Source organism: Canis aureus, chromosome 14 (genome assembly GCF_053574225.1).
Source record: "Canis aureus isolate CA01 chromosome 14, VMU_Caureus_v.1.0, whole genome shotgun sequence".
Classification (NCBI taxonomy): Eukaryota; Metazoa; Chordata; class Mammalia; order Carnivora; family Canidae; genus Canis; species Canis aureus.
This window is the reverse complement of record NC_135624.1, coordinates 65,731,752-65,757,023: the sequence shown is the minus strand read 5'-3', so window position 1 is coordinate 65,757,023 and position 25,272 is coordinate 65,731,752. Positions and strand designations below refer to the sequence as shown.

Here is a 25,272-nt window from a genome sequence, read left to right as displayed (position 1 = left end):
ACTTTAAAAGTTTAAAGAACAGTTGGGACAATCAGGCCACGAGCCCATGACCAACCCTCATTTCCTGGCTGCCCAGTTCCCCACACTCCCTCTCCTTAGACATCACTGACAAGCACTTACATCTCCAACATTAGCGGCAATTACGGCTTGGAATAGTAAGAGAAAAGAGCCATTGTCACTGATGCCTTGGGTGCTCCTCCCTTTCTATGAATGACAGATTTTATAAGTCATTCAACATGGCCACACCTAGGAGGTAGGGTGTACAGAGGTCAAGAATCTTGTTCAGGGATTAGAGGACTCAAATTCAAACCTTGGTTCTGCCAATTACCAGTTGTATGACATTGAACAGATTAGTTTAACTCCCCAAGACTCAAGTAGTCTGTTTGTAAAGTGGAAATTAAAATGATGACTACTTCAGGGGTGCCTGAGTGTCTTATTCAAGCATCTGACTCTTGGTTTTGGCTTAGGTGGTGACCGCAGGTTTGTGAGATCAAGCCTCGGGTTGGGCTATGTGCTCGGCGGGGAGTCTGCTTGAGGATTCTCTCTCTCCCTCTCCCTCTGCCCCTCCCACTTGTGCTCTCTCATTCTCTCTCTAAAATAAACAAATAAATCTTTTTTAAAAATGATATCTATGGGATCCCTGGGTGGCGCAGCAGTTTGGCGCCTGCCTTTGGCCCAGGGCGTGATCCTGGAGACCCGGGATCGAGTCCCACGTCGGGCTCCCGGTGCATGGAGCCTGCTTCTCCCTCTGCCTGTGTCTCTGCCTCTCTCTCTCTCTGTGACTATCATAAAAAAAAAAAAAAAAAATTAAAAAAAATTTTTAAAAAGTGATATCTATTCCATAGAGTTGTTAGGATTCCATGAGATAATGCATGGAAAGGACTTAGGCCAGTGTTTCAGTGCCAGCTGGTAATGCTAGAAGCAGCAGCAGCAGGAAGGCTGCCTGCCCTCAGCTCCACATGTCCTTTCCACCCAGTAGCAGCAAGCACAGCGTCTGTGAGGATCCCACCCATACCATTGCTGTTCCCTGCCTTCCTTCGAGCCATGTACGTTTGCCAGTGGGCTGAGGATGCTGATGGAATGGATGTGTCTTGATTGATTAATTTGGTTATCGAGTTGACACAGTACATCAGTCTTTGAGAAATAACTTTATGATTTCATTGTTTATTGCTCACTACAAGAACATGATTTCAGATAGAGGTTACAGAAGAATCTTCTCACTGGGTTCTTCTCAGAAAATAAAATCCACCACAGGACAGACAGGAAGCAGGTAAGTCAGGGTTCCTCTCTGTTCCCTAAAACCTGGGGAAAAAACATAGTGTCTTATGCAGCACAAGAATGTGAAATAGTGTAATTTGGGTGATGAGAAGTCTTGTATATAGAAAACTGTGAGTGATAAGGATGCTGGCTTCTCATAGACTCAAACCTACTCTCTGTGGCCTCTCTTCCTAGACACTGAACGTCATTTTGTTCCTAAAGTTTGTATATGAGGGGATCCCTGGGTGGCGCAGCGGTTTGGCGCCTGCCTTTGGCCCAGGGCACGATCCTGGAGACCCGGGATCGAATCCCACGTCGGGCTCCAGGTGCATGGAGCCTGCTTCTCCCTCTTCCTGTGTCTCTGCCTCTCTCTCTCTCTCTCTCTCTGTATGACTATCATAAATAAATAAATTTTTAGAAAAAGTTTGTATATGAGTCTTACATAAGCTGAAGAGAAGAGTGCATCCTTTATATAACTGTGAAATCACAAAGGTATTGATTTTCATTTATGTAAGTACTGCTGCAGCAAGACTCTTAGGACAGGTTTGCTGTCGGTATTTGCAGAAACAGTTGCCTCTCCATTCTGGTCCAGACAGCTGAGCTCAGTAGCAGAAAGACAGAGGACTGGGTACCTTTTGGCTAATCGGCAAAGCTGCTTGAATAGTGAGAGAAGTGCTACCGCAAACACACCACAAAGAGCGGTAGACACCCAGAAAGATGTTAGAAGACCAAGATGGGCCTACGAGGCACCAGGCACATGGGATGAACCAGAAATAGACATGGAAGCACCAGAACGGAAAAGCCCAGGTGACCACACAGGTTTTTCATTTGGCATTTGACTTAGAGGGCAGGTATTACCTTTGGTGGGTTTTACTTTGTACTTCTCAAGCAGCCTGGCTTTTGGCTACCACCTTGGGGCCCTGAGAGGGGGAAAAAAGAAACAAAAACACATAGAAAAAATTGAGACATTATTATTCGAATTTGGAGAAGTATGTTGCCTTGAATTTTGGAAAGAAAAAATAAGGCGTCCTATATTGTACAGGAAGACAATGAAGACCCTCTCTTCAAGGCCCTTTTATGAACTTCCAATGAATTCATCCCTCCTTTCCATGGCCTCAACGTACACACTCACTCAGGTTAATGCTAGATCTTGATTAATAACCTCTAATTACATTAAACATATGTTTTAAAAGCCAATAATTTGAAACACACACACACACACACACACACACGCACACAACTCCTCACAGATTAAGCACTCATTTGGAAAAAGTAGAGGGCTCTCGGCCAGAACGAAAGCTGTGCGTGGGTATACGTGTCTGTGGCCACGCAGGAAGGATATGAGTGGCATGAATTTGCATGTGTGCAAATTGTGAGTCTGAGAGGGAGTGAGAGTCGCTAGGAAAGAAATAGTGAGAAAGGAAGTTGGGAATCGGTGAGGAGGCACTTCCAAGCAGCCCGCCGTCGGGGCGGCACTCATGGGTGCCCGAGAATCCCAGACCACCACAAGTCGGTGAGAGACTCCAGTCACTGGAGCGAGAACAAGCAGGGAGTGTGGCTCCTCTCGTCCCCCTGGCTACACTCATCAGCGCCCCCCCACCCCCAAACTCCTCACTTCCCACACCTGTCTGCTCACCTGAGGGATGCTGGGACAAGGCCTTGGAAGGTAAGACAGCCGCCCACCAGGAGACCGCACATACTGATACGTGATACCCTTCCTGCTCCCCTCCCTTTAGGGCTGATAAGGATTTCCTTTGCAAATCAGTTTGGCTGTTCGTTTTATTAAGCTAATGAGTGATTCAAAATGGAGAGTAAGGCCCAGTGGTAATACTCGAGGATAATTATCACCATCCTCATTTACAGATGGTGAAGTACAGGTCAGTTTAAGGTATATGACCAAAAGTACTGGAATTAGAACCGGGTGCCCCTGACATCTTCTGTCGCACCATGTCGTCACCAGGTAGACGGTGCCAAGGGCCTTCCACAGAAGCACCTGCATGTCAGCCTCGAAGGAGCTGTGCTCTCAGAGGCCTCAGAGACCTCGCAGGGGGGAAGCAGGATCCTACTGGGAGTTGTATTTTATGTAACCAGGAATACCAGCTGAACTTCAGTGGAAGAGAAATAGGAGTACCTCTTCGTTAAAGCAGGCTTCCGGCCCCTCGGCTTTGCAGCACGTCCCCACCACGTTAGAGAAATCTGCAAGCAGTGACCGCAGCTCCTCATCTGTAAGTTCAGGCTTTCGCTTCACCAGATTGACAAGAAACCTGTGACCCAGAGGTACCAAATAGAATTAATTAAAGACTTCTTTCTTAAGTCCCTCTTCTCCAAAGTGCTGGTCACAATATCACACGTCTTGAGGGTCTTGATTTGGGTGATTATAAAAAGTTAAAATATTCCATTTTGAAGGGGTCTCCTAAAGCTTTCCTATTGGACTTGTGGGCTGGATTTCATGGTAACATTCTCTGGAGGGTTATATAATTATAAGCAAAATGATGTAAAAAATATTGATATATATTAGGTGTTCCTTATGTACAGTATTGTAGATTATGTGATTAGTTTTGATCTTTCTAGAAGATTTATTTTCAAAACAACCTCTATTCCTTTTTTCTCAGTAGCTGAATGCTATTTCCACTCTACTCGATACAGACACTACCTGAATCAAAAAAAAAAAAAAAAAAAAGGCTTATTCTTTAGCATTTATAACATTGCCTGATTGAGAAGATGAAAATAAAATTCTTGTCCCTTTTAGGTCTCTCATGTTTTCAAACATTAAGCAAATATCTATGACATTCTCTCAAGAAAGTCCAGTTCATTATGAACCTACTTATGAGCCTTTTTGCTGGTTGCCCTAACTCACTTTTCCAAATCACAGTGTACTAGACACTCCACATCTAGCAAAAGAAGAGACTATCTAGGTTTTGGCTTAAAAACAACAGCAATAAATAGCCTCCAGTGTTTTTCTGGATTGGAGAGATTGGGCAATTTGAGGGAAGGAAGAGGATTATAACACCAAAATCACATATGCATTACAGTACATCTTCTCATTAATACATTACATGCCTCAGGATGAAAGAAAGGTGGATGAAAAAGAATGCTTATACCTGTCTTTCTTTCTTTGGAGCTCCTCATTATGAGCCTGACATAAGTCTGTGTGAAAGGTAAATAAATCCTGAGACGTAGATGGAGGCACATATGTTTTATCAGCTTCCAGTCCCTCAAAGCAGGGCCTTCTGAAGGCAAAGTTGGTCTTACAACAGTGGTCCACATCAGGATTGATGTTCCGATTTTCATTTATTCCACATAACTCTCCAAGAACTAAATCCACCTGTGCCAATGAAAGTTGGAATTCAGATATGACTTTAAAACTTGAATAGGGTTTTGAAATATGGCTAGAGAAACATATTGTTCTATGATAACTGTTAACTGTACTCAGAAAAACCCATGCTTTTGTAAACGTGATACTACATCCAAAGCAAAGTAGAAACTTGCATTATAATAAAATTTCAAGCCATTGCAATCCAAATCCCTATATATTAATTTCTTGTTAGTGTAATCATTCTGAAACAGTATGCTATTTCTGTCATTTGCCCTAACAATTTACAAATAACAAATAAGTAATAAGAAGATGTAAGAGGGGTGCCTAGGTGGCTCAGTTCATTGAGTGATGGACTCTTGACTTTGGCTCAGAGCATGATCTCAAGGTACTGGGATGGAGCCTTGCATCAGGCTCTGCACTCAGGATGGAGTCTCCTTGTCCCTCTCCCTCTGCTTCTCCGCCAGCTTGCTCTCTCTTGTTTTCTCTCACTCTCTCTCAATAAAATAAAATAAAATAAAATAAAATAAAATAAAATAAATTTAAAAAATAGAAGTAAGATGATTTGGAGAACCCCAAGAAAATAAGACAATCCCTTTCGCTTCTTAGGATTGTGATGTGGTGAGCCCCGCCCCCCCCAAATTTTGACATTCCTTGCTTAACAGTGTGGAAAACAATGAAGAAAGGCGTATAACTTAACTGCATAACTGCTATGGATCAATGAGCGTGGCAGATGTCTTTTTTTTTTTTTTTTTAAGGAATAGTTAGGCTCATGGACCATACTCACCAAATTATCAACGCAGGCAAACTCTTCACTCAATGTGCAGCAGGTGGTCAAAGCCGCCACCATTTCTTTGCCAAGAAAGGTCAGTTCCTCAGTGGAGAGCTGGGGGGCTATCTTTGTGAGCTTGACAATGTAGCTGAAAGAACATTTGTCTCTGGTTCTAAACAGAAACAGATACCTACTTTCCCTTGTCTACCTACTTTAAACCCTAACTCTTCAAGGCTAGGAACGGCCAAAGTAAGGACATGAACCTCAGCTTTCTCATGAAATGGCAGAGAACTCTTCCTCACTCCCTACTTCCCCATACCCTGCCTCCTAGATTCTGCATTTTTGGCTTCCTCCTAATTTCATGGTAATCTCAGAAATTCTCAGATTTGCTCATCCTGTCTTACCTGCAGGTACAGGAGCTCCCTGGCAGCAATACCTTAGTTGGTATGTAAAATCCTGCTTGAAATTGCTTGCATAGTTAGTAAATATTTTAAAGGGAGAATTTAATTAATAGATACATGTTGGAAAAGGATAATCTGAGATAAAGAAAACTGATATCTTTAACAGGCTTAGTTTTACCAGCCGGATTACAGAAAGAGTGAAATCATATTTTTCAAACTGCATTTTGATTCAAAGATGTTTGGTTTATCCTGTATGTTAGTAAATTGAACACCAATAAAAAAATAAATTAAAAAAAAATAAATAAAATAAAATAAAATAAAATAAAATAAAATAAAATAAAATAAAATAAAATAAAATAAAATAAAAAAGATGTTTGGTTTAAATACACACTATATTAGCCTGGTCATTAATTAAGAAAATCCAGAATAAACTGTATTATTCATTAATGCTCACAAAAGCACTAAAAGAAAATAAATATCAAAGTGTTAAACAAATCCAGAATTATTTCTATGAACTTGGCAAGGTGAGTTCAAATTCTGGGCAAACCATCTTTACTTGAGAAATTATAACGACCTGAATTTTTCTCTCTACCAAGCCTTTCCAAATGGGGCAGAATCCAGAGATTCTGGTTTGGGATTGAGAAAAGCAAGTAAAAACCAAGGCACTAGAGAATCAATTTCCTAGAATCTTGTATTTCTTTCATTTCTAGCCTCATTCCTGTTAAAGGCTGAATATGCATTCCATTAATATGCAAGGCTAATGTGCATTCTTGACTTTTGTATTTTTATTCTTTCCCAATCTATAGATTTACCATAACTGAAGGACAGAGCTGAATTTTTGACACTTTGTGGCACTCTTTATTTTATCCTGGTCACAAGTGTTAAGCAACTTGTGCAAACAACTTACTAGTATTTCAGGTCATCTTTCCCCAAATTCTGGAAATGTTCACATTCTCGCTGTACGATCTTGAGGCTTTTCTCCGTTGTTTCATTGAATTTGTATTCCTAAAAATAAGAGCAATCATAGTTATGAACATCTTATCTAAAATTTAATCATAAGCTTCATGTCAACTTGTCAAATAGTTTTATTTGCACAGTATTTTCAAACTATCATTACATATATTGCTTACTAAATTGAGAGTAGATTTTTTATGAGTGTGTAAAAATTTAAATCTTTTCAGCTCTAAACATAGATGTGGCTCTTACTAAAATTTGAAGATCCAAATTTTTCATCATCCTCTTGTACATTTTTTAGAGCTTTCCAGCTTATGAAGTACAAGTCAAATGTTATGTTGACAATGATCATACTTGATAATCACTTTCAAGTGCCAGGACAGTCTTTCATTTTTACATAAAGGAAATCAGGCTTATGAAGTCAGATGACTTGCCTAGAATGACCCAGCTAGTAAGTATTGCTATAGAACACTTTTAATTACAGAATAAATTTAGTAATTCATCTTTATTTTAGATCTTCGTTTTCATCAGTTAGAATTGGAACTTAAAAACTCAAATAATTGTATTGAAATATTTGACAAACTGTCTCCTTTAGCATGAAATTGGAGATCTACTGCGTGGCCACCAGAGAGAAAAAGTACACACCAGTGGACGGATGCTGTGAGGCAAACTGTGCCTCCACATGAAAAACGAATTTTCTAACACGTTAGTGATTCATTTAAAGGTCAGGAACAGATTCCTTTTAGGGACAGTGGTGGAGCTAGACTGGAAGTCAGGTCCTCTTCACTGTTCAAATATGGATGAATGTAAACTGGCTTTTATGGCAAGTGGATACAATTTTTTAAATAAAGCAAAAGCAGCACATATCAAATGAATGAGAAACAAAACAAAAATGTCAAATAATGAATTTCTCTAATACTTAAGGAATACACATGAATCGATACTAAAACACACTAATTTCAATAGGAAAATGGATAACAGGCATGAGCAACCTGTTCACAAGAAATTTATAAGTACACTAGCTAAAATCATGTGGGAAAAACCTAACTTTATTTAAAAATCAAATAAATGCTTAAAACATAGTCACTATTTTTTACATATAAATCTAGCAGTTAATTTCCTAGGGTGGTGAAGGCAGAGGTGAAGTATTTTCTTTTTCTTTTTTTTTTTAAGATTTTATTTATGAGAGAAAGAGAGCACGTACAAGCGTACAAATGGAGCGGGGGGAGAGGGAGAAGCAGACTTGCTGCTGAGCAGGAAGCCCAATGTGGGGCTGGATCTGAGGACCCTGAGATCATGGCCTGAGCTGAAGGCAGACGCTTAACAAACTGAGCCACCCAGGTGCCCCTGATGTATTTTCAAGCACTGTTGTTGGACTGTATGCAAATAAAACTTTCTAAAAAGTAACTTGGGCATTTGTATCAAGTGCTGTTTTTTTTTTTTTTAAGTCTATATGCTTTGACCTAATAATTTCCCTGGGAAATTATTAAAGTCAATCTTAGGAAAATAATCATAAATATTAATAGAGATGAATGGAATGAGATATTCACTTAGGGTCACTTATAAAATTAAAAACCTAACTAAATGTTCACAATGTCCAACACACAGTAGAACATTTAAATAAATCATGATGAGATTTGATCATTTAAAATAAAGTACAAGGGCAGCCTGGGTGGCTCAGCGGTTTAGTGCCACCTTCAGTCCAGGGCGTGATCCTGGGGTCCTGGGATCGAGTCCCACATCAGGCTCTCAGCATGGAGCCTGTTTCTCCCTCTGCCTGTGTCTCTGCCTCTCTCTCTCTCTGTGGCTCTCATAAATAAATAAATAAAATCTTAAAAAATAAAATAAAGTACATTTTGAAGTCTGTTTAATGACATAAAAAGTTCTCTATGATAGTAACTAAAAAAATAGATCCAGAGGCACCTATGTGGTTCAATCAGTTAGGCAGTCAACTCTGGATTTCAGTTCAGGTCATGATCTCAGAGGCCTGGGATTGAGCCCGGCATCAGACTCCCAGCTCAGCGAAGTGTCTGCTTGAGGATTGTCTCTCTCCTTCTCCCTCTGCCCCTCCCCCTGCTGTAAATAAATAAATAAATAAATAAATAAATAAATAAATAAATTTAAAAACTAGATCCCAAAATTTCTTAAGAGATTGTTATTCTAATCTTATTGTTAGGCACACACACATGTGCATATATGCCTAGAAAAGATGCAAGACAATCTTAATTATAGCTATTTCTCAGTGACAGTATCAGAGCTTTTATTTTTATCTTTGCAACTTTTTTGGCACTTTCCTAATCAGCTTTGATAATCATTTATTACTTTATAATCATAGAAAATCCAATATGGCTCAATAAAATGCCGAGTACACGAATCTAGCTCTAAATGTGAAATATTGAATGGGAAGAGGGTTTTTTGCATCGACACACAGCATTAGTAGTGCAGGACAGTGTGCAGAAACCTAACATCATTTCAATCTGCCCAAGAATCAGCCCCACTGTATTTAAAGTAGACTCAGATGGGTCAATCACATTTTCTACTCCCTAAACTGTAGTAAAGCTTTGATACCAATTTTGAAGTGTTTGTTGTGTGGCTGTGTTTTTAGTTCTGTGAGCCCAGAACGGTGGAACCTACCGCACGGCGGTAACAGTCGGGAGGGTTTTCTGTATGGCAACACTCTTTCAGAAGCTCCTCATACACCCCGGCAATTCTTAAAAGCTCCGGCGTAGACAGCTCTGGATGTCTCCTTGCGTGTTCATAAAGAAACCTGTGATGTGTAAAATGTTTCATACGTTAGACCTTAGGGAAAGAACAAAATATTAAATCCTGCAACCTTTTAAAGTAATCAGGGGTTGTGATACTGACTCTGCTTTCAAATGCTAACTCCTTCCTCCGGTTTGCTCAGGGAGTGATTTCAGGGGCTACTGTGACTACAGGACATCATTTTGCAAAGGTTCTCTTCCACGGTATATTTTAAGCTAACAGTGCTTTTACTTGAGAGGACAGAATGATTAGGGTTATTCTGAGTTCATTATTAGGGGATTTGATGCGTAAAACATCAGAAATGGTGCATCATGCCATCAATCATTTAGAAAATACATATTGAGTCTAATTCTGTTGGAAACTGCATTCAGACGTCCCACTTGAGATGGTGGAAGTATGGCTTCCTCCCCACTCCAGGGCCACCTTGGTGAGAGATTGGGAAGCAGCTGTGCCCATGACTTCATCCCATCACTTGTCAAATATGGGAGTAACCCTGGAGCTCTAAGTCACTGACAGGGGTTTCCATGGCCCCAGTGAGAGCCTCCAAGGGTCCAGGCAGTGTGATGTGGGGCAGAAATGGCAAAGCGAAAGGAAAGAGGCTAACACTTATTAAGCCCTTAGTAGGTGCTAGCACTGGATCAAGCTCCGGGCATAAGAGATACAGAAATACTTCCGAGCCTCTGGAAACACTTTTCTTATTTAACTTCACTTAGTCCTCAAGATCAGTACTATTTTACAGCTGAGAAAAGGAAGTCCCAGACCAGGTAAGCACCTTGCTGTTAATGGAAACGTAACCTGTGAGCCTGAGTCTCCTGGGATGCCTACTTCATTCTTTTCTAAGCCAAGTTGACTCTCCTTGCAGGAGAGGGGTGTCTCCTCTAAGCACCTCAGCTGTGCTCTTTACAATCTTCTTCGTAAAAAAGAATCTTATCTATTCCATTCAAAATAAGTTAAGATGGCCTTCTATGTTTGGTGAGAGCAATACCTCACAAAAGTTCCTCAATTTCAGGGAACTCTACATCCCTTTTTGTTTTGCAGCCTTCGATTCTCCTGATTAACCTTATTTTTTCTGACATCATCTCTTCTGCTTCTCCACCTGCTTTCTCAATATTATTGTTGGGATATATCCTTAGACCCTAAAGCAGCAGTGTTTACCCTTCAGAGAATCAAGGACTCTTCTTAATATCTAATGAAAGCCATGGACTTTCTACAGTAATAAAATCACACCAAAAAAAAAAAAAAAACACCATCGAAAGGCTGTAAACAAAAAAATTCCTAGAAGCCTCCCCTAGCCTGGAAGATCCATTGAGGTCTTATGTCAAATGTTTACACCCAGAAAGACTGAATCTTAAACATCCCTTTCTGGCTTAGCGTGCTCACTGTTGCTCTGTGATTTCTCCTTAAACACTATGTTGTAATAAGATGGTGATGATGATGATGACGCTGATAAATTGCTTCCATTTGGTGAGCACATGTGCTAGGTACGAGGGAAACACACTACCTCTAACACTTTGTTAAGCTTAATCTGAGTTAATGCCCACAACTCATGAGAAGCAAAAGAGCACAACGGTTACAAGAACAAGAGTCTGCAGCCAGACTGCTCACGTTTGATTCCTGGCTCCACCACATATTATCTGTGCGACTTGGGAACAAATTACTTAACCTCTGTGCTTCAGTCTCCTCACCTGTAAAATGAGGATATTAAAAGTATTCTAACCTGAGAGAGTTGTTTTGAAAGTTAAAACTGGTTAGTGGATGAGAAGCACTTAAAATTTGGTAAGTTTTCAATAACCTGTGTCTTCCAGAGCCCCAGGTTCACATATAAAACTGTCTCGTGGTATTTGATACCACCTTGTTGGACCTGGAGGGCATCATGCCAAATGAAATAAGTCGGTCTGAGAAAGACAAATACCATATGATTCCACTATAAGTAGAATCTTAAAAAAAAAAAAAAAAGACCCAAAACAAAAAAACTACAAACAGATGAATAAACAAAGAGCAGAATTAGCCTATAAAGACACAGAACCAACTGATGGCTGCCAGAGTGGGGGGAGGGAGGATGGGCAAAGCAAGTGAAAGGGAGTGGGAGATACAGGCTTCCAGTTATGGAATGAATAAGTCACAAGAATAAAAGGCACACAATAGGGAATCCAGTGAATGGTATTGTGATAGTGATCCTGGGACCAGATGGTAGCTACACTTGGTGGTGAACCTATTATAATGCATGAACTTGTCAAACCGTTATGCTGTGCACCTGAAACTAATGAACATTGTGTGTCAACTATACTCAAGTAAAAAGAATTGTCTTGTGACTTCCCAATTGGTTAGTTCATGAGTATCTCAAAATCAGCGTGGTCAGATTCAAACATATTCTCTTTCCCACAAAACCTTCGACCCATACTTCCCATCTCATTGAATCTGAAAACTACTTACCCAACCACCTAAGCCCCAAACTGGGATTCATTCCAGATGAAGTTTCTAAAAAACAAAAGTGATTTTGTCCTTCCTTATTCTTCAGGGAAAGCCCTTCAGTGGCTTCTCATTACTTAGCCTGCGGTGTGATCTGACCACATAGACTTCTCACTACCTTCCTCTGTCACTGCAAATACCCTATACGAAGCCACAAGTACATCCAGTGGTTTTATACTTCTATCCATGATCTGTCTCTTCTGTCTGGATAACCAAAATGGCTTTGAGCACCTCTTCCCTATCAAGCCTTTCCAGGTTTCCCAGGTATACTTGACCACTTCCTCCTCTGTCTTTCCATTAGAGATTACATAGTGCCATCAGAAATAAAAGAACGTGTCTCGCACTCATTTATTTCTCAAGTCTGTCTCTTCCCACATCACATTCCCTTGTTGATGAAAGCTTACTGAGGATAAAGGCCATGTCTAATGTATAATGCCTGGATTATATTTCATTACCAATAAAGTGGGAATGAATGAATATTCTCATATGAATTTTATGTATGATGATGTAAAACAGAGAGAGGCTAACTTGTTCAAGTGATGCAACCAAGACTCAAATCTGGTCTCTTTAGCTCCAAGTCCACTAGTTTTCCTTGAACGACTGCGGAGTGGCAGAGCATGGCAATTCAGCTTGCAACTTCCTAGGCCAGACTTCTTCTGGTCAAATCCTTACTCTGCCAGCTTTTAGCTGTGAACCTTCAACAAGTTATTTAGCTGCTCTGTACCTTTGTTTACTCATCTGAAAAAATGGGGGAAATCATACTGGTTTCACATGCCTGTTGTGAGAATTAAAACAGATCATTCACATTAAGTATTGAGCCCATTGTCTGGCACATATCAAGTACTCAATAAATGTTAGCCGTCCCTAAATAACACAGTTGCATCTTCTTAAAATCACGTGAAAATGCCATTATCTGTTGCTGTGATTTTTTAAAATTATGTGATACCCAATGATTTAAATGGTTCCCATTCCTTTCACCCAAATTAGCCAAAATAGATCAAATCATAAGTTTCTGTTTGCCTTATAAATTTCAGTATAGACTTATGTTACTCAGCCATGAAGATCGTTTGATTAGCATCTCGTTCTTCACACACATTTTCGCTTTCAGTAAATTTTGCTTCTCTTAGACCTAAGTCCTTTGGTCTATCATCTTTATTTGAGGAAATGATGCACTCGCCACGCTCTGGCATTTTCTTTTCACAGCACTCTCTGATTTTGCTGGAGATGGAATCTTGTTTGGAACAAATATGGTTCATAACCTTGCTCTGTATGACAGAAGAATGAAAAATTACTTTAGTTTCCTCATTTCTTCAGGGCTGGATTTTCCTACATGATAAATGGTTGCATGCAAAGCCCACCATGCTCCTCACATCTAGAATTGCCTCATCAGATGATTTGATCATAGTATTTAAATTTTGTATTAATGTAATACACATGAATTTTTCACATGAATGCAGGTTTTATTTCTGGGGATTTAAAATGATATAATTACAAAAATAGATACTTATAAATTCACATTTTATTGTAAAATATTAATTTTTAAAATACTTCTCTGATATATTGTAATTTTAAATTCTAAATGTTGTTTCATGCTCCTTCAATGAAGGCCACCCAAGACATGTGACTAGAATATCTAGAATCCTAGACGTCTTCTCTCATGTCCTGAAACTATGCCAAGCACACAGCAGAAACTCAGTAAGTATTTGATGAGTGAATGAAAAAATGATAAACAAATGAACTACTATGGCAACTTCCAGATGAAGACTTCTCAAACAAAAAAAAGCTATCCTACTCATTGTTATGAGTTTCCTATGGTTACTGTTCATTTGAAGCTGTTCAAATTGTCAAATAATATACAAAACAAAAACCCTTACTGTACCCGCTCTCTACACTTCATCTCAATTCTCACCCCATGAAATTGTGGGAATAAAAAAAAATTGTGGGAATAAGGGAGAAGGTGAAGTTTCCTTATTTACACGTTAGTTGGATACTTTTTAATAAGTTGATCTGGCCCCTAATCTCTCCTCCAGACTTTCCGATATGAGTCTGCACATTCTCCCTCCTTTCTGTTCCACTTTCACGTGTACTCTGCTGAGTTCCAGAAAATATCAAGCTATTCCAGGCCCCTCTGACTTTGCCCAAGCTGTTCTTCCTCCTCCTCTGGTGAACACTGAAGGCAGAGAATGGGATAAAGCTCTCTGGGTTGAAGTAAAAAAAAACAACAAAACAAAAAAACAAACCGGGGTTGGGGTTGTTGGCACCATGTTTCCAACAAGCCATATAGAACCAGGAAGCCAGTCCTTGCAAATATATACACACTTTACTGAAAGCCATCACTGTTCTGGCAGCACATCTCTTTAACGTCTGGGATTCACTTCTGTTTTGAACAAACTGCAGTCTAACTTCCCTTATTTCTCCATGAAGGCATTAAAAGAAGACATATTAAGGACATAATATGATCTCTTAGCTTCAGCTACAAACTTCACCAAAAAAATCTTCAGTTATATTCTATTTCAGTATATAACAGTTAATATTATAAACCCACATTTCCATAATCAAACAATAAAAAATAGCATGTGAGATTGCTTTTAATTGGAGTCTGATTAAGCACAAAATAATAATAATTCTGTTGTCTACTGCTTGAAATAAAATATATGTATCTTCATATTGTAAGATTCAAATTAATTAATTAACATACAGTTTCACTGTGAACTTAAAATAGTAAAACTAATTAAAGGTCGCTAAGAAAAACCCTCATTTCAACTAAGAAAGTAGGGTATATTTTCTTTTTTTTTTTTTTTTAAGATTTTTTTTTTTTTTTAAAGAGAGAAAGAGAGCAGGAGCCAAGGGAGAGAGAGACAAGGACACTCCCTACTAAGTGGGAAGCCTGAGGCGGTGCTTGATTCCAGGACTCTGAGATCATGATCTGAGCTGACATCAAGAGTTGAACAGGGGGATCCCTGGGTGGCTCTGCGGTTTGGTGCCTGCCTTTGGCCCAGGGCGCGATCCTGGAGACCCGGGATTAAGTCCCACGTTGGGCTCCCTGCATGGAGCCTGCTTCTCCCTCTGCCTGTGTCTCTGCCTCTCTCTCTCTCTATGTCTATCATAAATAAATAAAAATAAGTTTTCAAACAACAACAACAAAAAGAGTTGAACAGTTAACGGACTGAGCCACCCAGGCACCTCGGAAGGTGAGATATTTTTAATGAAATTGTGTTCCTTTTGTATGCATTAACAACTTAAACCATCAACAATATATTTAACAGCATATACCCTTAGAAAGTCACTTTAAAGAATAACATAGGAGTTACTTTAACATCACTTATTTGACAAGAACTACTTTACAGTGGTAAAAATCATTCTCTGAGCTTGACTATTTAATTTTTAATACCTGTAAAAGAAGATGTGCAATATTAAAGAAAACTTCAATCTGCTTTAAATGAATGTCCACAAATTCTAAATCCTTAAAATTTTAGGTCAAGGACATTTACCATATGAAATAGAATCTGTTGAGTAATCTAACAACAATCTCGTGTATAAAAAACCCCAAAGTTTTATTTGAGCTTATTTGTTAATATTTTTTATTTTATGTCATTATTTGACTTTTTATTACCATTTTAAAATATTTATTTTTATTTATTTATTTATTTATTTATTTATTTATTTATTTATTTATTTTAGAGAGAGAGAGCAGAGAGAGGGGCAGAAAGAGGGAGAGAGAGAGAGAGAATCCTCAAGCTGACTCCCTGCTGAGCACAAAACCCAACTCAGGCCTGGATCCCTCAACCCTGAGATCATAATCTGAACTAAAACCAAGGAGGCAGTTTAGCTGACCGAACCACCCACCCCCCCCCTTATTAACATTCTTATTTCATGTGGTAAAGTAGTCACATATCAGGGCAACTTCAGGATAAAAAAATGGCTGCCCCAAATCACTATTTTCACTTGTTTTAGAGAATATTTACCCTGTCACGGATGCACTGCACAGCATCCCCTTCACAGCATCCATTGTACTTGGAAGAAACATCTTCTAGGAGGGAGGTAAGTTCCTTAAATTCAATCTTGGGAAATTTTTGACTAAGTATAGCAACATTTCTGGAAAAAGAATTGATAAAGCACTAAAACAATTTGGATAGCAAGTAAGACAAGAGGGAATTCTTTGCTGATACAGTTTAAGTAGCTGCAATAAGAATTGGTACCCTCGTTTTATTCACAGATATCTTTACCAAACGGCTGTTTATATGTGGCACAGCCTGCAGGGTCACTCAGAAACTCCTAGGCTGATATTTTGAGTCCTAGACCAGGAACAGGATAAGAAGGGCTGAGATATATGGTCCCTTCCATAATTTTTATAGCAAAACACGTTTTGTCAGGACCACAGCTTCCTGTTTTGAGCTCATAGCAGGTATAGATAATCCATCCCAGAACTCTTTCCTGCTGATCTGTTTGAGATTTTGGAATTTTTCTCAAGACATGCAATAGCACCATTACTAATTGGTCAGGGTGAGCACTGGAGATGAAATTTATCCTTATAAAGTTGTTTCCTGGTCACTAAATTCAAAGATGGATGGATACATCCCATTTTAAGCCTAGCTGAAAAAAAATAAAAATAATAAAGCCTAGCTGAGAACTCTCAGACCAATTCAGATTCCCAACTAACCAAAGAGTAGCTCAGAAGTAACCTTCTTTCTCTCTAGGGTCTCTCCCTCTCCCAGCTCTTCTCTTATCTGACCTAATGTCCCGGTTCTGAGCTACCCGAGTGGACTGAGAATCATCTCAACACCTCTGAAGAAAAGTCAAAATAAAAAGTCATCAACAAGTTAACAAAAACAGGACACAGAAGAGAAAATATAAGCAAAGACAAGACATATATTTGAAACTCACATGGATTCTAAGACTTGCAGGCCAAATTTCATAAGTGCCCCACAGACGTTTTTTTGAAAAGAAGATGATGCTTTTAAATACTGTATGACAAGTTCTGCCTGAAGGAGAAAAAGAAAATTCTATTGAAGCAAGAGCAAAATGTCACTATTCTCTTATTTCATAACTATGTATCAACCAAGTTTTCCAAAATTTGCTCAGAAACAGAAGGTCTTTTCGTTTTTTTTATCCTAATAAGTTTATATATCAAAAGAAATATGCGGGACGCCTGGGTGGCTCAGCGGTTGAGTGTCTGCCTTGGGCTCAGGGCGTGAATCTGGAGTCCCTGGATGGAGTCCCGCCTCAGGCTCCCTGCGTGGGGCCTGCTTCTCCTTCTGCCTGTGTCTCTGCCTCTCTCTCTCTCTCTCTCTCTTTCTGTGTGTGTGTATGTGTGTGTGTGTGTGTGTGTGTGTGTGTTATGAATAAATAAATAAAATCTTTTAAAGAAAAGAAATATGCATTTGTGGCACATTATAGAAGTTAGGCCAGTCTTCCTGATGACTGAATCATGCTTGGTGGAAAGATGAGGATTAAATTTTATGGGTAGCCAAAAGAGGGCTTCCCCCAGAATAAAAGGTAAAATGCCATCTTTACCCTAGATATTCACTCACTAGGGCTTTCTTCCAAGTTCCAAGGAAGACAATGCTAGAAGAAAGACCCTGGAAATAGGCAATTGTCTTTCAAGGGTCTCAGGTAGTAAGAAATTTAATCAGCAGCAGGTGGACAAAGGATCGAAAAAACCAGTGAAAGTGGCAAGAAAAGGACTACTAAATGGTAAACAACCCTTTGCTATAATTTAACTTTAAGTAAGGATCTGCAGTTTGGGGTGATCCCTTATCATTTTAATGAAATAAATGCAATACTCACCTTTGTTCTAAAGCAGTTAGCTTTGTCTTGTTCTTCACAACATGTTTTAGTCATCTCCTCAAAACGAGCAGCAACAGTCAGAAGTGTAGGGGCAAAAACAAAGGGGTTCCTTCTGGAAACTTCATAGATATAACTATAAAAGAAAAAGGACAGAAGAGGGGAAAAGGGTAAAAACAGGAAAGAAAGGAAGAAAATGGTAGACAAAGGGTGAGAAGACAGGGAAAGGAAAGATAGGAAAAGACAAGAAGATCAAGTTGTAAAACTCAGAGGAAAGACTTTCCATTATGGAAGCCTTCAAAATAAGGCAACATTATCTACTCTCTAATAGAGTTTTATCAATTAACTTGCCAACTCCCAAATCAGAGTGAAGATGACAGTTTTCATCCTGAACACTGAACTATGGCTGCTCCAGTGGTCAGCAGCTATCCCTTCCACATGAAAGGAAGAGCTACCAATGCACACTCCAACTGAGATTCCAGGATTTTATTTGCTTTCATTCAAATACACTTGTAATTTAAGTTTCAATGAGCACACCAGCTTTCCAGAAAAAGTCTGTGCTTCTGCAATTACTGCACTACTGAAAACAGATTTTTTTTTTTTTCTGAAAACAGATTTTTGGTAAACATCCATTGATTTAATGTTTACCCTCAGTAAAAGCTGCACGTTCCTAGGGCACCTGGGTGGCTCAGTCGGTTAAGCATCTGCTCTTGGCACAGGTCATGATCTCAGGGTTCTGGGATTGAGCCCCACATCATCAGGCTCCCTGTTCAGCACAGAGTCTGCTCCTCCCTCTCTCACTCAAATAAATAAATAAAGTCTTTAAAAAAAGAAAGAGCTGCACCTTCCCTTTGGGAAAACTAGATTATTTCCTCCAGTAACCATTTGGCACCGTTAGGGCCTTCTACGTTAGAAAATAAATATGTATCTTTATCAAGAGGATCTTGAAAGTCGATTTCATACCTTGTTCATCCTCAATGCTGAGCACAGAATGTGACTCACAATACACATTACATGAATTAATCCATCAATGAAACCAGCTATGTTCCTTTGGATTAGATTTTGGACTCAGGCTAAGAATAATTCTTCAATTAGATAATTCTTCCACTAAAAGAAAACTTACTTGTTTAGAAAGGATTCTCTGTTACTTTTATAAGTCTGGCATTTCTCTTCAGGATCCAGGGTAGGAAGAGGAGGCAGAAATCCGGCATCAGCTTTCTTATTATGGAAGAAGCAAAGTTTTCTTTCCAAGTCAACCTTACTGCAGCAGTGTGAAAAATTATGCTTTTGTGGCAGTCCCTCCAGAGCACATATATTTTCCAGTAGAACATCATTCTGGACAACAAGAAAAGTAAAAGACATCTTTTATTCGTTGTAAAGTTTTACAACCTTCTGAGATGACACAATGAACACAACGAGTGATGAGTGTCCCCCTTTGGGAAAGAGATTCTAATTTTCCCAGTATTGTCAACAAAGCATTGGTACCCACACCTGTGACAACCATCCCACACTTTGGAAAATGTTTTCTACTCTATCCTGGGGCCCTTTAACCTCTTACTCCTTTGCTACTTACATTTCCCTAATATAACAGCTTTTATCCTTTTCTCTCAAGGTGATAGGGTCAGAGTGTGAATGTGTTGATAAAGTATTAGCAGTAATGTTTAGTAGTAGCCTTCAAGAAATGCAGATGGTGACGCTATTTGGCAGAGGCTAAGAAAAAGCTGTGTGAAAATAGAGTATATATTGAGAAAGCAGCTAAGGATGGTACCTCTGTCCTTCTGTGCACGTTGTCAGACTATCTGCTACGTCCCTGCCTGTATGCATATGGCATGGACCATAATCTCATAGCCAATTCCTCTGGGGCAACAGAATACAGAATTGCATGTATCCAAGGAGAGGACCTTATCCTAAATTCCAAATTCAGGCAAAATTAAAAATGAGGGAGCATAGAACATCTCCTTTTTTTATATTTCAAGCCAAAAATTCTCTGTTTAACAAATATGCTTATTTGTTTAAGAAACGCAAACAATTTACTTACAGCTAATTTTGAACACACTGGGAGTGTCATGTCAACCAAGCATTTATCTCTATATTCTGTCATGGCTTTTACCAACATTTCTACTTCTTCAAAGGAGGCCTCCTGAACATATTGAGCAAATACGATGATAGTGCTGCAACAGTCCACACAGAGTACACCATGATCACCTGTGGAATTTCCACTTCTGTCCAACAAAAACTCATAGAAACATTCACTTGCTGACCAGTCTCAGGAAGTTATCAAAGTGTGAGGGCTATACATTTTGCAATTTCTTGGCAATTCAGCTGTCTCATCTGAATTTTATGAGTAATGCTGTATTTACTTTTTAAATATAGCTTCCATTTAATTGAATTACTTTTGAGAAGCATTAACATTTCTGGAATATATCAAATAAGCTCATGTAAACACCATTATCATCAAAAATAGTTTAGAGAAACTCACATATATCCAACATTCTCTTCTATAAATTTCTGCGTGAAAATGACATCATCTGAAAAGCAACGATGTTTAAGTTAGTATGTATCTCAGTATTTTAACATTTTCCCACAAAATAACTATATGTGACATCTACATTTACAAGTGTAAAATAGAAAACTAATTATAGAAAATAATTTGGCATACTTAACAAGAAGGAGAAAAGTCATATGAACCAAATTTGAGATCTTAATCATAGCTTACAATGTACTCAAGAGAAATTCATTAAGTTGAATTGACTTAAATTAATTTCAAATTGACCAGACTTTAGATTTGCCATTGATGGCTTCTTAGTCACAAATGTCAAATCAAGCACCATTTCCATGCTAAGTATTTATCAGGTATTACTAGAAAAATAATATGAAAGTTAACTGATATATGATGTAATGCTACTACAGGGCCCAACAAGATAGGCCATAGTGTGCTAGTAGCTGGTATCATTTATAATGCTAGCCAGACACAGATATTTAGATGGACTTTGGACTAGTCTAAAATCATTGATTCCCTCCCAAATAGTATATCTTAATCACAGCACACTTATATTTGTCTGTATAGACTACTTTTATGGAGTCCTTACTTTTGCAAGGTATTGTGCTGGAGAATAAAAGGCAATCAGTGATAATGAAGACATCTCCCCTGGACCTCAGGTTTCTAGGTACTCTCATAGTGCAAGTAACTTATAAATATGACTATAATCCAATTTAGAATGTATCGTGACATCCTAAAGTAATGTAAGTAAGTATATGACAGGAATGCTTCATGATCCCTGGGTGAGAAAATCAGAAAAGGATGATAGCGAGAGTGGCATATGAATTGAGTCTGAAAAAAAAATGTACAAGATATCAGCTAGCAGAGAAATCAGGAGGCTCATCTCTCTATGTGGCAAGAATATTGTAAGTGAAATCACAAAGGTAAGAAATCTTGGGATGTATTTGAAGAAAGTCAATTAATCTCCTTTCATGAGAGCGTGGGTCATAAAGAATGGACACTTGGATTCATATTATAGAGGTCTTGCATATAAAGCCTAAGAGTTTGGGCTTCAATTAGAAGCCATAAAGACCCATTGGAAATATTTATATAGGATAGAAATATGATTATTTTTTAAATGGAAGTATAATTAACATACAGTGTTATATTAGTTTCAGATGTACAGCATATTGCTTTGATAATTCTATATATTATTTAATGCTCACCACAATAAATATAGTCACTATCTGCCATTCATATAACATTACAATATTATTGACTATATTCCCTATGCTGTGATTTTCATCTCCATGACTTCTTATTTTATAACTGGAAGTTTATATCTCTTACTCCCATTTATTTCACCCATTCCTTTACCCACCTTCCTTTTGGCAACCACCAGTTTGTTCTCTGTATTTGAGTCTGGGCTTTTTGTTTGTTTTGTATTTTAGATTCCACATATAAGTGAAATGACATGGTATTTGTCTTTCTCAGTCTGACTAACTTCACATAGGATAATACCCTAAAGTTCCACCCATGTTGTAACAAATGGCAAAATCTCATTCTTTTTTATGGCTGAGTAATATTCCATTATATATATACACCATATCTTATTTTTCCATTCATCTTTTGAGGGATATTTGGGTTGCTTCTTATCTTGGCTATTGCAAATAATGCTGCAATAAACATAGGGATATATATATATATATCTTCAAATTAGTGTTTTCATTTTCTTTGGGTAAATCCTCAGTAGCGGCATTACTGGATCATAAGGTATTTTTAATTTTTCAAGGAATCTCCATACTGCTTTTCACAAGGCTGCACCAATTTACATTCCCATCAGTAGTGTACAGGTGTTCATTTTTCTCCACATCCTCACCAATGCTTGTCATTTCTTATCTAACTTATATGAACCACAAATGACTCTGAATCACCAAAGCAATCTTGAGAAAGAAGAAAACTGGAAGTATCACAATCCAGAATTCAAGATATATTACAGAGTTATAAATCAAAATAGTATGATACTGGCACAAAAATAGACCTACAGATCAATGGAACAGAATAGAAAACCCAAAAATAAACTCACATTTCTATGGTCACATATAATATGTGACAAAGAAGGTAAGAATATACAATACGGAAAAGATAATCTCTTCAATAAATGGCGCTGGAAAAACTGGACAGCTACATGCAAGAAAATGAAACTGGACCATTTTCTAACACCATACACAAAAATAAACTCAAATGTATTAAAGACCTAAAGGTGAGACCTGCAACTATAAAACCTCTAGGACAAAACACAGGCAATAATCTTTTTGACATCAGGCTTAGAAGCATTTTTCTAGGTGTGTCTCCTGAGGCAAGGGAAGCAAAAGCAAAAATAAATTATTGAGACTATGTCAAAATAAAAAGCTTTTACACAGAGAAGTAAACCATCAACAAGATTAAAAGGCAACCTACTGAATGGGAGAAGATATTTGCAAATGATATTAAGGAGTTAATATCCAAAATAAATAAAGAGCTTAAACAACTCAATACAAAAACAAAACAAACAAAAAACCACACACACAAACAAAAAACAAAAAACCCCAAGCAATCCAAGTAAAAAATGGACAGAGGATCTGAATAGATATTTTTTCCAAAGAAGACATACATATGGTAAACAGATATATGAAAAGATGCTCAACATCACTAATCATCAGGGAAACACAAATCAAAACCACAATGAGGTATCACATAATATGATCATTTTATCTGCTACAAAATACCAGCCAGGTAGTGGTATATCTAATATGCAGGGATTAGAAATAGACACAGAGCCTGACAAAGAGAAAGTGACAATAACTATTTGCCAAATAGATAGGTGGGAGAATGAATGGATGAATAGAAAAAAAGCAAGAAGCCCATTAGGAGACCTTTGCAATCGTTCTATTAAGAAATCAGCAAGGCATGAATTTTTTTAGAAGTACTGGGAATGCAAAGCACAGATGCAAAATATATTGAAGAGACAAAAATCAACAGGATTTTTGAAGAAGTCACTACAAAGGGCAAAGGAGAAGAACTCAGAAATGACCATTCTTTAAGCCCGGTGACTGGTCTCACTAGCAGGCACTGTGGGGAGTATGAAATTAAGTCCGACACAATCCACATCTTCAGGGCCGCTGCAATGCTCATGGCACTTTTGCACAAGTTACAAAAAAGTCCTTCATCCATGCCAGAGCAATTACAAAAAGACATCATCTCTTCTAGACAGACGAAATTCAAAATGTTCCCCCTTTGGGAATTAAAAATGTATGTCACCCTTTCCCCCAGGATGACACTGCCTTGGCCAGATTCACAAGTGTGTACAAACTTGAGGACATTTATTTATAAACTGTCCGGTTGGAAGAAGCCGGGACCTGCGTACACTAAAGATGTTTGTCACCTAGTTGGGAGATACTTTAGACAACCAAAGATTATAGAAAAATCCCATCTCACATTTAATATTCCCCTGTTACCATACACCACATACATTTGCAAGAAATGCTAATATTTTCAAATCCAAATTATATATTGCAACAACACTTTCTAAATTGCCATTAAGCTGGTGATCATTTGCTGGGTGTTATAACTACTATCTCTGTCTATAGATTGGGTAACATGACCACAAAACAAAATCTGGGAAGGTTAGTTCAGCATATGTGACCAGTATATTTAAACTCATGGGGGGGGGGGGGAGTGAAAAATTAAATGGAATTAAAACAAGATTAAAAAATTAGAAATTATCCCAACATAGTCATTCCTTACCTATTATACAAGTAAATTTCTTACCTAAGTCTTGAGGCTGTGTGGGCAGTGTTAGAGATTCAGGCACAAAGAACAGGAAAATAACAAAACCTGTAAGTTTCAACTGTTTCATTTTTTTTTTTTTAAGAAATCACATTCACAAAAGAAAGTAATGTAACTGAGAAAGATCAAGTTTTTATATTATTCTTTGACACTATTAGTAAAAAAGTAACCTGTCTAACCTATTTCTCATATACCTCACGTTTGATTTTTATTTGATCACACTGCAGATTTTTTTGCTAATTATTAACTAGGAAAAAATTATCTCTGTGTTTTACTGGAAAAATCTATTGAGTTAGAAAAAAAAAAGTCCACAGGTTAAGTATGCACAATACCTAATCAAATAGACAACTGAAAAAAAAAATCTTAAACCATTGCAAATGCTAAAGGAAAAGGGACTAAAATAATTCGTCAAAGAGGGAGGACAACTAGAAAGATGCTAACTTTCATTAGAAATCAAAGGAAATTAAATTTTTAAAAGTATAATTTTTATATACCTGACACAATTAGAAAAAAGAAAATAATTAAGATGTCTAATTTTGGAAAGCATATAATAAAACAAGTCTCACATTATCAAAGCTTTTGGAAAAAAGTTTATAATAAATAAATAAATAAATATAATAAATATATATTTATATATAAATAATAAATATATATTTATATATAAATAATAAATATATATAATAAATATAATAAATAAATAAAATAAAATAAAAAGTTTATAATAAAGATCAATAATCTTGAAAATATTCATATTGTTTGAGCCAATCACTCAAATTCTGAGAATCTACACTAAGAAATGATCCTAAATATGGAAATATTTGTAAGTACATGGTAAACAGGAAGTCCATTTTTTAGTTATGCCCACTAAAAGGGCCTGAAAACAATAGCAACCCACTAGTAAGGAGCACATTTTGGGTTCTAAACAGTCTTCTCTAGTACAAGGATCCTGAACTTTTTTTTTTTAATTTTTATTTATTTATGATAGTCACAGAGAGAAAGAGGCAGAGACACAGGCAGAGGGAGAAGCAGGCCCCATGCAGGGAGCCCGACGCGGGATTCCATCCCGGGTCTCCAGGATCACACCCTGGGCCAAAGGCAGGCGCCAAACCGCTGCGCCACCCAGGGATCCCGGATCCTGAACTTCTTAGAGAAATGAATAATTCCAGAGTTGGGACATGAAAGGTAGAAGATGAGCTGAGAACATGTCGCCAGAAACTAAGAAAGTGCTCAAAAATTGACGGGGTCCTATGCC

The 25,272-nt window shown here is 37.9% G+C and overlaps 1 protein-coding gene across 1 annotated transcript; it reads right to left on the bottom strand.

Moving 5' to 3' along the window:
* Positions 1-1,144: 1,144 nt before the first annotated feature.
* On the bottom strand, positions 1,145-24,189 carry AFM (afamin). The gene is made up of 15 exons (XM_077848335.1): positions 24,003-24,189; positions 20,193-20,241; positions 19,752-19,884; positions 18,837-19,048; positions 17,717-17,849; positions 16,814-16,911; positions 15,895-16,024; positions 12,980-13,194; positions 9,332-9,464; positions 6,651-6,748; positions 5,358-5,490; positions 4,359-4,582; positions 3,389-3,521; positions 2,116-2,177; positions 1,145-1,302 (listed from the first exon to the last, which is right to left on the bottom strand). The coding sequence occupies exons 1-14, from the start codon at positions 24,088-24,090 to the stop codon at positions 2,142-2,144; spliced, it is 1,815 nt and encodes a 604-aa protein (XP_077704461.1). The 5' UTR covers positions 24,091-24,189; the 3' UTR covers positions 1,145-1,302; positions 2,116-2,141.
* Between the last annotated feature and the right edge of the window lie 1,083 nt (positions 24,190-25,272).

What these genes read in the sequence shown, in the direction of transcription:
- AFM (XM_077848335.1), bottom strand. Translation starts at nt 24,090, where the DNA reads ATGAAACAGTTGAAACTTACAGGTTTTGTTATTTTCCTGTTCTTTGTG. An exon ending in CTAACTGCTTTAGAACAAAG is followed by an intron (nt 16,912 to 17,716) that starts GTGAGTATTGCA and finishes TTTCTCCTTCAG; the next exon opens with GCAGAACTTGTCATACAGTA. An exon ending in CAAACGATCTTCATGGCTGA is followed by an intron (nt 9,465 to 12,979) that starts GTAACATAAGTC and finishes TACACATCACAG; the next exon opens with GTTTCTTTATGAACACGCAA.